Source organism: Procambarus clarkii, chromosome 31 (assembly GCF_040958095.1).
Source record: "Procambarus clarkii isolate CNS0578487 chromosome 31, FALCON_Pclarkii_2.0, whole genome shotgun sequence".
In the NCBI taxonomy this organism is placed as follows: Eukaryota; Metazoa; Arthropoda; class Malacostraca; order Decapoda; family Cambaridae; genus Procambarus; species Procambarus clarkii.
This window is the reverse complement of record NC_091180.1, coordinates 17,849,398-17,863,184: the sequence shown is the minus strand read 5'-3', so window position 1 is coordinate 17,863,184 and position 13,787 is coordinate 17,849,398. Positions and strand designations below refer to the sequence as shown.

At 44.8% G+C, this 13,787-nt stretch overlaps 1 protein-coding gene across 1 annotated transcript; it reads left to right on the top strand.

The window, feature by feature from the left end:
• The first annotated feature begins 8,197 nt into the window (after positions 1-8,197).
• On the top strand, positions 8,198-11,899 carry LOC138370200 (uncharacterized). Its single transcript, XM_069334195.1, has one exon. The coding sequence runs from the start codon at positions 8,198-8,200 to the stop codon at positions 11,897-11,899; it is 3,702 nt and encodes a 1,233-aa protein (XP_069190296.1).
• The last annotated feature ends 1,888 nt before the right edge of the window (positions 11,900-13,787 follow it).

Here is a 13,787-nt window from a genome sequence, read left to right as displayed (position 1 = left end):
TGAACGACTTCGACATAAGGGAAATCGGTTTCGAGGCCCCTGAAGGAATGAGCGACCACAGTGTACTGACGTTTGAGTATCTGGTTGAAGAAGGGTTAAAGAACTCGAGGAGGGGAACTGAAAACAAAAGGTTAGCATTCCGAAAGGGAAACTATGAGAAGATAAGAAAGTTCCTAACAGATATAACGTGGGAAACAGAGCTCAAGGGAAGGACGGCACAAGATATGATGGACTACATCACGCAGAAGTGTAAGGAAGCAGCAGACAAGTTTGTCCCAGTCCAAAAGGAAAACAGCGAAAGGCAGATGAGAAATCCATGGTTTAACCAGAGATGTAGGCTAGCTAAGCAGCAAAGTAAAAGGGCGTGGAGAAACTATAGGAATAACAGGACACTGGAGAGCAGAGAAAGATACCAGAATGCCAGGAATGAATATGTCAGGTTGAGAAGAGAGGCAGAAGGGCAATACGAAAATGACATCGCAAGCAAGGCAAAGACTCAGCCTAAATTGCTGCACAGCCACATCAGGAGAAAAACAACAGTAAAGGAACAGGTAATGAAATTGAGGATAGGGGCGGACAGATTCACTACAAACGACAAGGACTTGTGTGATGAACTGAATAAGAAATTCCAGGAGGTCATCACATTAAAGCAAGGAGAAGTTCCAGAGATAAGAGAGGGAACAGTTAACCAGGCACCACTAGAAGAGTTTAAAATTACCAGTGGGAATGTAAGGAAGCTTTTGCTAGAGTTGGATGTGACAAAGGCCATAGGCCCAGATGGAATCTCCCCTTGGATACTAAGAGAAGGAGCAGAAGCACTGTGCCTGCTACTCTCCACAGTGTATAACGAATCACTGGCAACAGGGGAACTGCCAAGAATTTGAAAGACGGCGAATGTAGTCCCGATATACAAGAAAGGGGATAGACAGGAGGCACTGAACTACAGGCCAGTGTCCCTAACCTGCATACCATACAAGCTGATGGAAAAGATTGTGCGAAGAAAGCTAGTGGAACATCTGGAATGAAAGAACTTTGTAACACAGCATCAACATGAGTTCAGGGATGGCAAGTCCTGCCAAACAGGATTAATTGAATTCTACGACCAGGCAACAAAAATCAGGCATGAAAGAGAGGGGTGGGCAGACTGCATATTTTTGGATTGCCAGAAAGCCTTTGACACAGTACCACACAAGAGGTTAGTGCAAAAGTTGAAGATGCAGGCAGTAGTGAAAGAAAGGTACTCCATTGGATAAGGGAGTAACTAAGCAGCAGAAGACAGCGGGTTACTGTGAGGAGTGAAGTCTCAGATTGGCGAGACGTCACCATTGGAGTCCCGCAGGGTTCAGTCCTTAGACCTATACTGTTTCTGATATATGTAAATTATCTTCCAGAGGGTATAGAATCGTTCCTCTCATTGTTTGTTGATGATGCAAAAATTATGAGGAAGATTAAGACAGAGGCTTAATCCTCTGGATTAAGCCTACCATACAAGTAGTTAGTTACAGTTGGTTGATTGATAGTTGAGAGGCGGGCCGAAAGAGCAGAGCTCAACCCCCGCAAGAACAACTAGGTGAATACACACACACACAAACTCACATACACACACACTCACCTACACACACACCCACACACTTTCTAAGAACACACCTCCATAAATAAATATGGTTACAATTTTAGAAACAGACAAATATAAACTTCATGCAAAATGATCCAGTATATCACGCAAATAGCCACAAGAATTGATTTAAAAAGCTATTTAAACAACTAACGTAATGCAGAAATGTTTTATTAATTCACAGTGGTATTGTTCACTCGTGGACAAGTTAATATGCTAAACATGTGCATCTTAATATGCAAAACATCTGTCCTAGGTATCTGTGATTCTTGTAACATTCGCTTCAAATGTTTATGATTTTTAGTACATATACGGCAGGTGTTTGTAATTCTTACATCATCTGTTCTCGGGTTCTTGAGAATATTATAACATTTGTGGTTTAAACATTTCTCAGAGTATATTTTCCATTTGTAATGCACAAATCCGTGTATATATATATATATATATATATATATATATATATATATATATATATATATATATATATATATATATATATATATATATATATATATATATTTGCACAGATTTTATAGTGAAATGCTTTGAATTCTCTTACATATAAATATTTAAGATGTTCTGTGAGAAGCACTTTTTGGCGAAGTGTTTGGATCAAAATTCTGATGAATTATGGAGAGCAGACACTTGAGGAGAGAGAGAGGTTACCTTGAAGTTACCTTGAAGTGTTTCCGGGGCTTAGTCTCCCCGCGGCCCGGTCGTCGACCAGGCCTCCTCGTTGTTGGACTGGTCTACCAGGCTGTTTGTTCCAAGGTGTTCACATGTGTTGTCAAGAAGGTGTGAGGTGCGCCCTAGGACTGGAACTCTCCTGTCTATCCTTGTAGGCAAGGTTAACGACGGGGCTTTTCATGCTCACTGATCAGTCAAACGCCTTTCCCAATCTGTCGATTTCATAACTAGTCACTGGGTTCGTATCAGTCATTTGTATGTCTGTCCCGTTTACATTATCACGATGTCTCTTTCTGTCTGTCTGTCTGCCTGTCTAGGCGTCTTACACTTCATTTGGAGGAAGATGGCGCTAAGCAACATCACTCTTAACACCATCTTGAATGAACAGGTCATAGTGAAGGACTTCGCAATACTCACGCGCACCGATGATCGTAGGAGGCTTCTTAAGCTTCAGACTGTGCTCGTCGGGAGCTGACACCAGTTACCAACATTCAGATGACTGCCACTTCGAGCATCCAGCTGTTCGAAGGCCTTCCATTGACCCACATGGAAGATGTACGACCTGGCGGACAGCTTTGAGCCGGAGTGAGGCGTCAATCACACCCTATCCATCGGCGCTCATCACGGTTAAGGAGGTTAGGTGAACCGTAGATTGAGGTGTACGTAGATTATAACTGTATATGTTTCTACATGTAACCTACAACTACTGGAACTAGAAGTGCAGGGTAGCAGGACGGATCCCTCCCATGGTCGTGCCTCAAGAACGCCTCGACCACCTCGGCGACTTCGACACCTTGAAGAAGGAAATTCGAGCAAACTACCAATTTCAGGGAACTGGGATAAGGAAACCAATCGTCTTGTAACACCCGGACATCTTCCCACTAGACCGGCTGACTCTGGCCAGCCCCGCTGACAGCCCTGCTGACTCCTGTGACACTCAGCTGTCAGCAACGTGTATACCCCATCAATAGACCGGTCTGACCAGCCTTAAGGTCTCTGATTGGACTGGCGGCGTCTACGGAGCCCGTCCCAGGTCTCCAGTGTCAGCTATTGATGCTGATAATCGATCCTAAGAGCCTCCACTACGGGCTCACCATAGCCCGTGCTACATGAAAATTTTGTTCCAGTGTTTGAATCTAAAACAATGACATGTAAATTTAGTGTACCTGTGTGTTTCGCGCATTGAAGATGTCATATTGCTGATGAAACGTCGAGCAAAACAATGAAGATTAAGTGATCAAGTGTTTCTAGAATGATCAAGTAATCTAGTGTTTCTAGTACAATGTAAACACCAGATTTACGTAAAATGGAAAATATCTATAAGAAAATTGACAGTATTCACAAGGCGTTGTGTTTAATGATATAAATATATATTAATACGCCAAATAAACACTAGTTTAGGCGAGTTCAATTCGCTAATTGACATCAATAATTTTTTCTGAATTATTCATAATGGTGAAAAGTTCCATTTATCGTCGCAATGTTCACGCTGTATTTTTAAGGATGGAGTGAAAAGTTGTTGGTTGAAAATGAACTTTTTAATGTTGCCTTTATTAGACTATAGGAATGGGGAGTATTACATGTCACGGCTGGCTCTCTCTGTCTGTTTGTCTGTCTGTCTGTCTGTCTGTCTGTCTGTCTGTCTGTCTGTCTGTCTGTCTGTCTGTCTGTCTGTCTGTCTCTCTCTCTCTCTCTCTCTCTCTCTCTCTCTCTCTCTCTCTCTCTCTCTCTCTCTCTCTCTCTCTCTCTCTCTCTCTCTCTCTCTCTCTCTCTCTCTCACACACACACACACTCACATGATATGATAGAGCCCAGTAGGCTCAGGAATCTGTACACCAGTTGATTGACAGTTGAGAGGCGGGACCAAAGAGCCAGAGCTCAACCCCCGCAAGCACAATTAGGTGAGTACACACACACACACACACCGAAACGGTAACCAATAGAAGATAAAATATCACAATAAATATAACATGGTAAGAGAGGTGAGAGGAGAGGCCGCGGCCAGGACATGATGGACAACATCACACACACGTGTCAGGAGGAACACACACGTGTCAGGAGGAACACACACGTGTCAGGAGGAACACACACGTGTCAGGAGGAACACACACGTGTCAGGAGGAACACACACGTGTCAGGAGGAACACACACGTGTCAGGAGGAACACACACGTGTCAGGAGGAACACACACGTGTCAGGAGGAACACACATGTGTCTCCCAGTCCAAAAAGAAAAACCAAATGCAAATGAAGAACCCCGTGGTTTAATTAGAGATATAAGCTTACGATGCAACCGAAGTATAAGTACACGGAAAAATTATAGAAATAACAGGACGCCAGAGAGCAGAAAGATACCAGAGTGTCAGGAATGAGTACCTCAGTGAGGCAGAGAAAAAGAGGCAGAAAGACTGTACGAAAATGACTAAGCAAGTAAAGCAAAGACTCGACCTAAATTGCTGCACAGCCACATCAGAAGGAAAAATAACAGTGAAGGAGCAGGTAATTAAACTGAGGACAGGAGTAGACAGGTTCACTACAAATGACAAGGAAGTGTGCGAGAACTTGGTATGAGATTCCAGGAGGTCTTCACAATAGAGCAAGGATGTCTAACCAGGCAACACTGGAGAAGTTAGAGATTACCAGAGGGGAGGTAAGGAAGCAGTTGCTTGAATTGTAATTGGCAGAAGCTGTTGGCCCAGAGTCTCACCATGGACACTAAAAGGAGGAGCAGAAGCACTGTGCCTACCACTCCTGATGGTTTATAACAAGTCACTGATAACAGGAGAACAGACAATAATTTCGAAGACGGCTAATGTAGTCCCGATATACAAGAAGGGCGACAGACAGGAGGAGCTGAACTACAGACCAGTGACCCTAACTTACATACCATGTAAGGTAATGGAAAAGAGTGTGCGAATAAAATTAGTAGAACATTTGGATAGAAATAACTTTCTAGCACATCACCAGCATGGGTTCAGGGATGGCAAATCTTGCCTCAGAGGTTTAATACAATTCTATGACCAGGCAGCAAATATTAGACAAGAAAGATAAGGGTGGAGAGACTGCTTAATTTTGGGTTACCAGAAAGCCTTTGACGTGCTTCCTCACAAGAGACTGCTGCATAAGTTGGTAATGCATGCAGGACTAAAAGGTAAATGAACTCCCGTGGATAATGAAATACTTGAGCAAAAGAGGACAATGAGTCACTGTGAGGGGTGAGGTCTCAGAGCGTCGTGATGTCACTAGTGGAGTCCTAAAGAGGTCAGTCCTTGTACCTATCCTGTTTCTGATATATGTAACCGCTTCCTCTCAATGATACGAAACGTATGAGGAGGATTAAGATGGAGGAAGACAGCTATAAGAAAACCTGGACCAAGAATGATCCAACAAATGTCAAATGCAGTTTAACTCGAGTAAATATAACGAAGCTTGGTGGAGGGAGGAGGAGCCCTGACACAAGGTACTAAATACAAGACGAAGTCCTTCATGAAACGGACAGAGAGAAAGAGTTAGGAGTTGACCTCACACCGAACCTGCCTCCTGAAGCCCACACATAAAGGATAACATCAGCGGTGTATGTGAGGCTGGTTAACATCAGAAATGTTTATAGAAACTTTGTAAGGGATCATTTAAAACCTTGTATACCATATATGTTAGACAGGTTGGAGCAATTCATTGCTCTAAATTTATTTTCTCATTGTTATTTATCACGTTAGTGGGATTTCTTTGTGAAATTGAAGCCATTGTGAATTGTTTAATTGTGTACAGTTGAAGAACTACTTTACCTAGAGGAGAGTGCTTGAGGGTTGTGCAGGTTACACTGGCTGCGGCACAAGTCTCTAGACTTGCCCTGGACTCTCTGGTTGTATAACTTAGACCATGTTGTGGTACAGTGGTAAGGTGAGCGGCTGGGAGAACCTTCAGCACTGGTTCCAGTCACCCCGGTGCTACCAGGGATTTGTTCATTATTATTATTATTATTATTATTATTATTATTATTATTATTATTATTAAGTTTGTGTGAAGGGGACAGAGAGAGAGAGAGAGAGAGAGAGAGAGAGAGAGAGAGGGATAAGCCGGGTATTAGAGAAGAGAGAAGAACAGAGGTACAGGTGCGACAGAAAGGGTGAGAGAAGGTAGACGTGAGAGAAGGAGAAGATGGAAGATGAGAGGAGGAGAAAAGGTGAGGGGAGGGAAGTAGAAATGTGGAGAGAAAGGGAGGGGGGGGGGGGTAGGAGATTGAGAGAGAGAGAGAGGGTGATAGAGAATAAGAGTGGAGGAGAGGAGGATAGACCCGGGCGCAGCCGGGTATCTCTAGCAAACTATCTATAACCTAAAATATCTGCCTGTCTGTCTGTGTGTTCGAGGCTGGAGGCACTTGGGACAAGTCTAATTATACTTCGCAGGATTAATTGCGATTTTATCAAGAGTGTCACGGGGGGTCGGGGTCGGCCCTGTGTCCCTTCCCACTGAATTGGAGCACGGCCCTGTGCCCCCCATTAAGGGGAGCACGGCCCTAATGTTCCTCATTCAGGACGTCTCTAGATGTGAAATATTCAACCCCTCAGCCCTTGGCTGAGACATGGAGGGTGTGTATGGGGGCGACCTGATACCAGATCTAGAATATATAAATGATGATTATTATCTAAATCGAGTTCATTCCACATGCTAGAAGCGTGAGGAATGGCGATAATACCATGAAGAAGACCAAGAGTCATATTTCTGCAACTTTCTCAGCAGGTCTGAGCGCCCAGGCGGCGAGCAGTCGTGTCTGTGGATCGGGAGCCGCTTAAGGAGTTACTAAATCTAAGATTTTGAGACAATATAAGCTCAAGACTTCAGTGACTGAAGTCTGCGAGGAGCAAAACGTGTGGGTTCTCTACTGCAATACGGGAAAAAGTCTGAATGTAAAGTGTTAATTTACATTTGGGTTTGTGTTCTAGGTATCTGGTATTTTTTGGGGGGGTAGGGTATGAGTAACTATATTTTTAAAGGGGGGGGGATGACATTTGACTCATGAACTAGATGAGTTGGGAGTAATATCGTCATTAAGGTGATGATCTGACCATCTCTCAGCTATTTTCAGCATGTCGAACTTTTCTTAATACTTTTTATTCATCGCGTAGGATGATTATCCTTATCATCCATCCTCTCTCATCAACATCCTCATTCCTTCCCCCACGACATCCTCCCTCATTCTCCATCACACCCTCCCTCATTTCCACTAATCTTTTGTAAACAAAACTAGAAGGGAAAACTCTCTCTCTCTCTCTCTCTCTCTCTCTCTCTCTCTCTCTCTCTCTCTCTCTCTCTCTCTCTCTCTCTCTCTCTCTCTCTCTCTCTCTCTCTCTCTCTCTCTCTCCCTCCCTCCCTCCCTCCCTCCCCCCCATCCTACTATCTTTAACACATATTTACCTATTTCAGCTAAAGAATTATAGGTATAATTTGTTCGAAAATTTTTCGTACTGTTTACTAAATGGCAAGAAAAAAATAATGACTTCATTTTTGTTTTCATGTTTTAAAGGTCCAGGTAATTTTGGAATCTCTAGGATATTCATAGAGTTCCCTATTGCACAGTATCACTTGATTGGTGGCAACCCCCAACCCGTCCAGACGTGTTCTATTATCTAGTTAGCTGATAAAGGGTTCGAACCTGGTCTGAAATGCATTTAGCAAAGTCGACACCTGTGCTACCTGCCCACCTTCACCGTCTTACGAAACCTTAAACATTAAGTCAAATCTCATGTACCAATGGTGAGCCTTCTCGAGTGAGGGTTTGGTCAGAGTCTGAGCAGTGGAGTGTGTTCGAGTCTGTCCACGTACTCCAGCCTACCTCCTCCTCTTGCTGCTGCTGCCTCAGGGAGAACCTGTTGTGGCTGTCAACCTCTACACTATAATGACTGTCAACCTCTACACTATGGTGGCTGTCAACCACTACACTATGGTGGCTGTCAACCACTACACTATGGTGGCTGTCAACCTCTACACTATGGTGACTGTCAACCACTACACTATGGTGACTGTCAACCACTACACTATGGTGGCTGTCAACCACTACACTATGGTGACTGTCAACCTCTACACTATGGTGACTGTCAACCACTACACTATGGTGGCTGTCAACCACTACACTATGGTGGCTGTCAACCTCTACACTATGGTGGCTGTCAACCTCTACACTATGGTGGCTGTCAACCACTACACTATGGTGGCTGTCAACCACTACACTATGGTGGCTGTCAACCTCTACACTATGGTGACTGTCAACCTCTACACTATGGTGACTGTCAACCTCTACACTATGGTGGCTGTCAACCACTACACTATGGTGGCTGTCAACCACTACACTATGGTGGCTGTCAACCACTACACTATGGTGGCTGTCAACCACTACACTATGGTGGCTGTCAACCTCTACACTATGGTGGCTGTCAACCTCTACACTATGGTGGCTGTCAACCTCTACACTATGGTGGCTGTCAACCACTACACTATGGTGGCTGTCAACCACTACACTATGGTGGCTGTCAACCTCTACACTATGGTGGCTGTCAACCACTACACTATGGTGGCTGTCAACCTCTACACTATGGTGGCTGTCAACCTCTACACTATGGTGGCTGTCAACCACTACACTATGGTGGCTGTCAACCACTACACTATGGTGGCTGTCAACCACTACACTATGGTGGCTGTCAACCTCTACACTATGGTGACTGTCAACCTCTACACTATGGTGGCTGTCAACCACTACACTATGGTGGCTGTCAACCACTACACTATGGTGGCTGTCAACCACTACACTATGGTGGCTGTCAACCTCTACACTATGGTGACTGTCAACCACTACACTATGGTGGCTGTCAACCTCTACACTATGGTGGCTGTCAACCACTACACGATGGTGGCTGTCAACCACTACACTATGGTGGCTGTCAACCTCTACACTATGGTGGCTGTCAACCTCTACACTATGGTGGCTGTCAACCACTACACTATGGTGGCTGTCAACCACTACACTATGGTGGCTGTCAACCTCTACACTATGGTGGCTGTCAACCTCTACACTATGGTGGCTGTCAACCTCTACACTATGGTGGCTGTCAACCTCTACACTATGGTGGCTGTCAACCTCTACATTATGGTGGCTGTCAACCTCTACACTATGGTGGCTGTCAACCTCTACACTATGGTGACTGTCAACCACTACACTATGGTGACTGTCAACCACTACACTATGGTGGCTGTCAATCTCTACACTATGGTGGCTGTCAACCTCTACACTATGGTGGCTGTCAACCTCTACACTATGGTGACTGTCAACCTCTACACTATGGTGACTGTCAGCCTCTACACTATGGTGGCTGTCAACCTCTACACTATGGTGGCTGTCAACCTCTACACTATGGTGACTGTCAACCTCTACACTATGGTGACTGTCAACCTCTACACTATGGTGGCTGCCAGCCTCTACACTATGGTGGCTGTCAACCTCTACACTATGGTGACTGCCAGCCTCTACACTATTGTGGCTGCCAGCCTCTACACTATGGTGGCTGTCAACCTCTACACTATGGTGGCTGCCAGCCTCTACACTATGGTGGCTGTCAACCTCTACACTATGGTGACTGTCAACCTCTACACTATGGTGGCTGTCAACCTCTACACTATGGTGACTGTCAACCTCTACACTATGGTGGCTGTCAGCCTCTACACTATGGTGGCTGTCAGCCTCTACACTATGGTGGCTGTCAGCCTCTACACTATGGTGGCTGTCAACCTCTACACTATTGTGGCTGTCAGCCACTACACTATGGTGGCTCCCAGCCTCTACACTATGGTGGCTGTCAGCCTCTACACTATGGTGGCTGTCAGCCTCTACACTATGGTGGCTGTCAACCTCTACACTATGGTGACTGTCAACCTCTACACTATGGTGGCTGTCAACCTCTACACTATGGTGACTGTCAACCTCTACACTATGGTGGCTGTCAGCCTCTACACTATGGTGGCTGTCAGCCTCTACACTATGGTGGCTGTCAGCCTCTACACTATGGTGGCTGTCAACCTCTACACTATTGTGGCTGTCAGCCACTACACTATGGTGGCTCCCAGCCTCTACACTATGGTGGCTGTCAGCCTCTACACTATGGTGGCTGTCAGCCTCTACACTATGGTGGCTGTCAACCTCTACACTATGGTGGCTGCCAGCCTCTACACTATGGTGACTGTCAGCCTCTACACTATGGTGGCTGTCAGCCTCTACACTATGGTGGCTGTCAACCTCTACACTATGGTGGCTGTCAACCTCTACACTATTGTGGCTGTCAGCCTCTACACTATGGTGACTGTCAGCCTCTACACTATGGTGGCTGTCAGCCTCTACACTATGGTGGCTGCCAGCCTCTACACTATGGTGACTGTCAACCTCTACACTATGGTGGCTGTCAACCTCTACACTATGGTGGCTGTCAGCCTCTACACTATGGTGACTGTCAACCTCTACACTATGGTGGCTGTCAACCTCTACACTATGGTGACTGTCAACCTCTACACTATGGTGACTGTCAACCTCTACACTATGGTGACTGTCAACCTCTACACTATGGTGACTGTCAGCCTCTACACTATGGTGACTGTCAACCTCTACACTATGGTGACTGTCAACCTCTACACTATGGTGGCTGTCAGCCTCTACACTATGGTGGCTGTCAACCTCTACACTATGGTGGCTGTCAACCTCTACACTATTGTGGCTGTCAACCTCTACACTATGGTGGCTGTCAACCTCTACACTATTGTGGCTGCCAGCCTCTACACTATGGTGGCTGTCAACCTCTACACTATGGTGGCTGCCAGCCTCTACGCTATGGTGACTGTCAACCTCTACACTATGGTGACTGTCAACCTCTACACTATGGTGGCTGTCAGCCTCTACACTATTGTGGCTGCCAGCCTCTACACTATGGTGACTGTCAACCTCTACACTATGGTGGCTGCCAGCCTCTACACTATTGTGGCTGCCAGCCTCTACACTATGGTGACTGTCAACCTCTACACTATGGTGGCTGTCAGCCTCTACACTATGGTGGCTGTCAACCTCTACACTATGGTGGCTGTCAACCTCTACACTATTGTGGCTGTCAACCTCTACACTATGGTGGCTGTCAACCTCTACACTATTGTGGCTGCCAGCCTCTACACTATGGTGGCTGTCAACCTCTACACTATGGTGGCTGCCAGCCTCTACGCTATGGTGACTGTCAACCTCTACACTATGGTGGCTGTCAACCTCTACACTATGGTGGCTGCCAGCCTCTACACTATGGTGACTGCCAGCCTCTACACTATGGTGAATGTCAGCCTCTACACTATGGTGGCTGTCAGCCTCTACACTATGGTGGCTGCCAGCCTCTACACTATGGTGGCTGTCAACCTCTACACTATGGTGGCTCCCAGCCTCTACACTATTGTGGCTGTCAACCTCTACACTATGGTGACTGTCAACCTCTACACTATGGTGACTGTCAACCTCTACACTATGGTGACTGTCAACCTCTACACTATGGTGGCTGTCAGCCACTATTCACTTTCATAGCATGACACATCCCAAAGTGACGACTAAAATCCACAAAAGTATATTTTCCCAAATTCTTTTTAGCGCAAATAGAACTGATAGAAAGGGAGGGTCTGGTGACTGACAGACGCCCATCAGATGACATGCGAATAAAGACGTGTCAAATGACATACAAATAACGACGGGTCCATGAGGCCTCACCCTCAATACCCGGTACTTGACATGACACAGAAAATGGGAGACAGGAGTGTTTTTGTGCTTTAAATAATACAGAAAATGGGAAACAAGAGTGTGTTTTACTTTAAATAACAGAAAATAGGATTCAGAAGTGTCTTATACTTTAAATAATATAGAAAATGGGAGGCAGTGGTGTCTTTTGCTTTAAATGACATGGAAAATGGAAGACACTGGGTTTCCTTCACCTTAAAGTACACCAAAGACATGAGCAAGAAACTCTTCAGTTCATATAACTCATGAGAGGAGGTTAGAAGCAGCTGTTCACTAAACATTACCCAGGAAGAAGAGAGAGAAGTTCTTCTCCCTTCACTACTTACCTCTGAAGCTCGGTAACCTGACCCAATGAGATCACAGTCAGGTGATCTATGAGCGAAGGTTGTCATACCATGGGATCGAACTCGCGTCCCTGGACTCATAGCTAGGGGGTTCCAGAACGGACCAATACGTCGTCATGTTCCTGGCTTTTCATAGTGATTAGCGGTCCAAGGCCAGAATGCAACCCGTTCTCGCACTTCCTTCAGTCAATATTGGCTTATTTAATAAGTGCATATGTGACATACTAATTGATTGTAAATATTTTAGTTTACCTTGAAAAGCTTCATAGAAAACACCGACCTTACCTAACCTTCTTAGTATGTTAAGTTAAGGATCTTATTGCTTTTTATTTACAATTATTACTTAACCTATCAACGGTATAGGTTAAGTAATAATTGTAATTAAGAAGCAATAAGATGCTTATCTTAATATACTAAGAAGGTTAGGTGAGGTCGGTGTTTTCTATGAAGCTTTTCAAGATAAACTAAAATATTTACAATCAATTAGTATGTCACATATGCACTTATTAAATAAGTCAATATTGACTATAAGCAAGTGCGAGAACGGGTTGCAGAATTATATGCTGTCATTTTCATCTCGTTTCATGAGTGTTGCAAGAACAGGAAACGAAAACGGTGTTTTAAGCACTGTGATTGTGTGATTCGTGCTAGTTGCAAAGATCTTCTTGCAAGTTTGTCCAGTGTATCAAGATATATATCCAAGGAGCAATTTTTGGAGAACAATTTTCAGGGGTCAAGTTCTTTAAAATAAGGGGAAGCACGCCCCATAAAGTAAGGGGTACCAAGTCCCATACAATAGAGGGGTAGGAAGCCTCATACAATAAGGGACATCAATCCTCACAAAAATTAAATAAGAAAAGCTGGTAATCTATCTGTGTTATCCTTGGCTATCCTGAAGCTCACATGAACTTTGAGAACATAAATTGAATGGTATTATCCTCTTAGTGACTTAATACAAGTTTTTTATGATCCCACATACCTGTTGATATATGTGGCTTTCCCAGTCATGTGGACGTGGTCTCCAACATAATATGTTGCTTTAATAATCCCACATACCTGCTGATATATGTGACTCCGTAATAGTGGGCGTTGATCACAACATAATGTGGGAAGTTAAACGTTATACTTTATGGTCCACTTAGGCGATGATTACTGAGCGTCTGCTGGAGTTGTCTTCATAAAATGTTTCCTTGGCGCCCAGAGGTGATGCCCAGTTTGGGTACGCGAGTCTGGTATGGGGAGGAGATTTTGTCCAATATGGCCGCCAAGATGGCCGCCAGGCGCAATTCGACTATTATCGGGAAATGGTCTATTTCTCGAGTAAGGTTGCTTCTGGT

Coding starts and splice junctions, on each gene's coding strand:
- LOC138370200 (XM_069334195.1), top strand. CDS start 8,198: ATGACTGTCAACCTCTACACTATGGTGGCTGTCAACCACTACACTATG.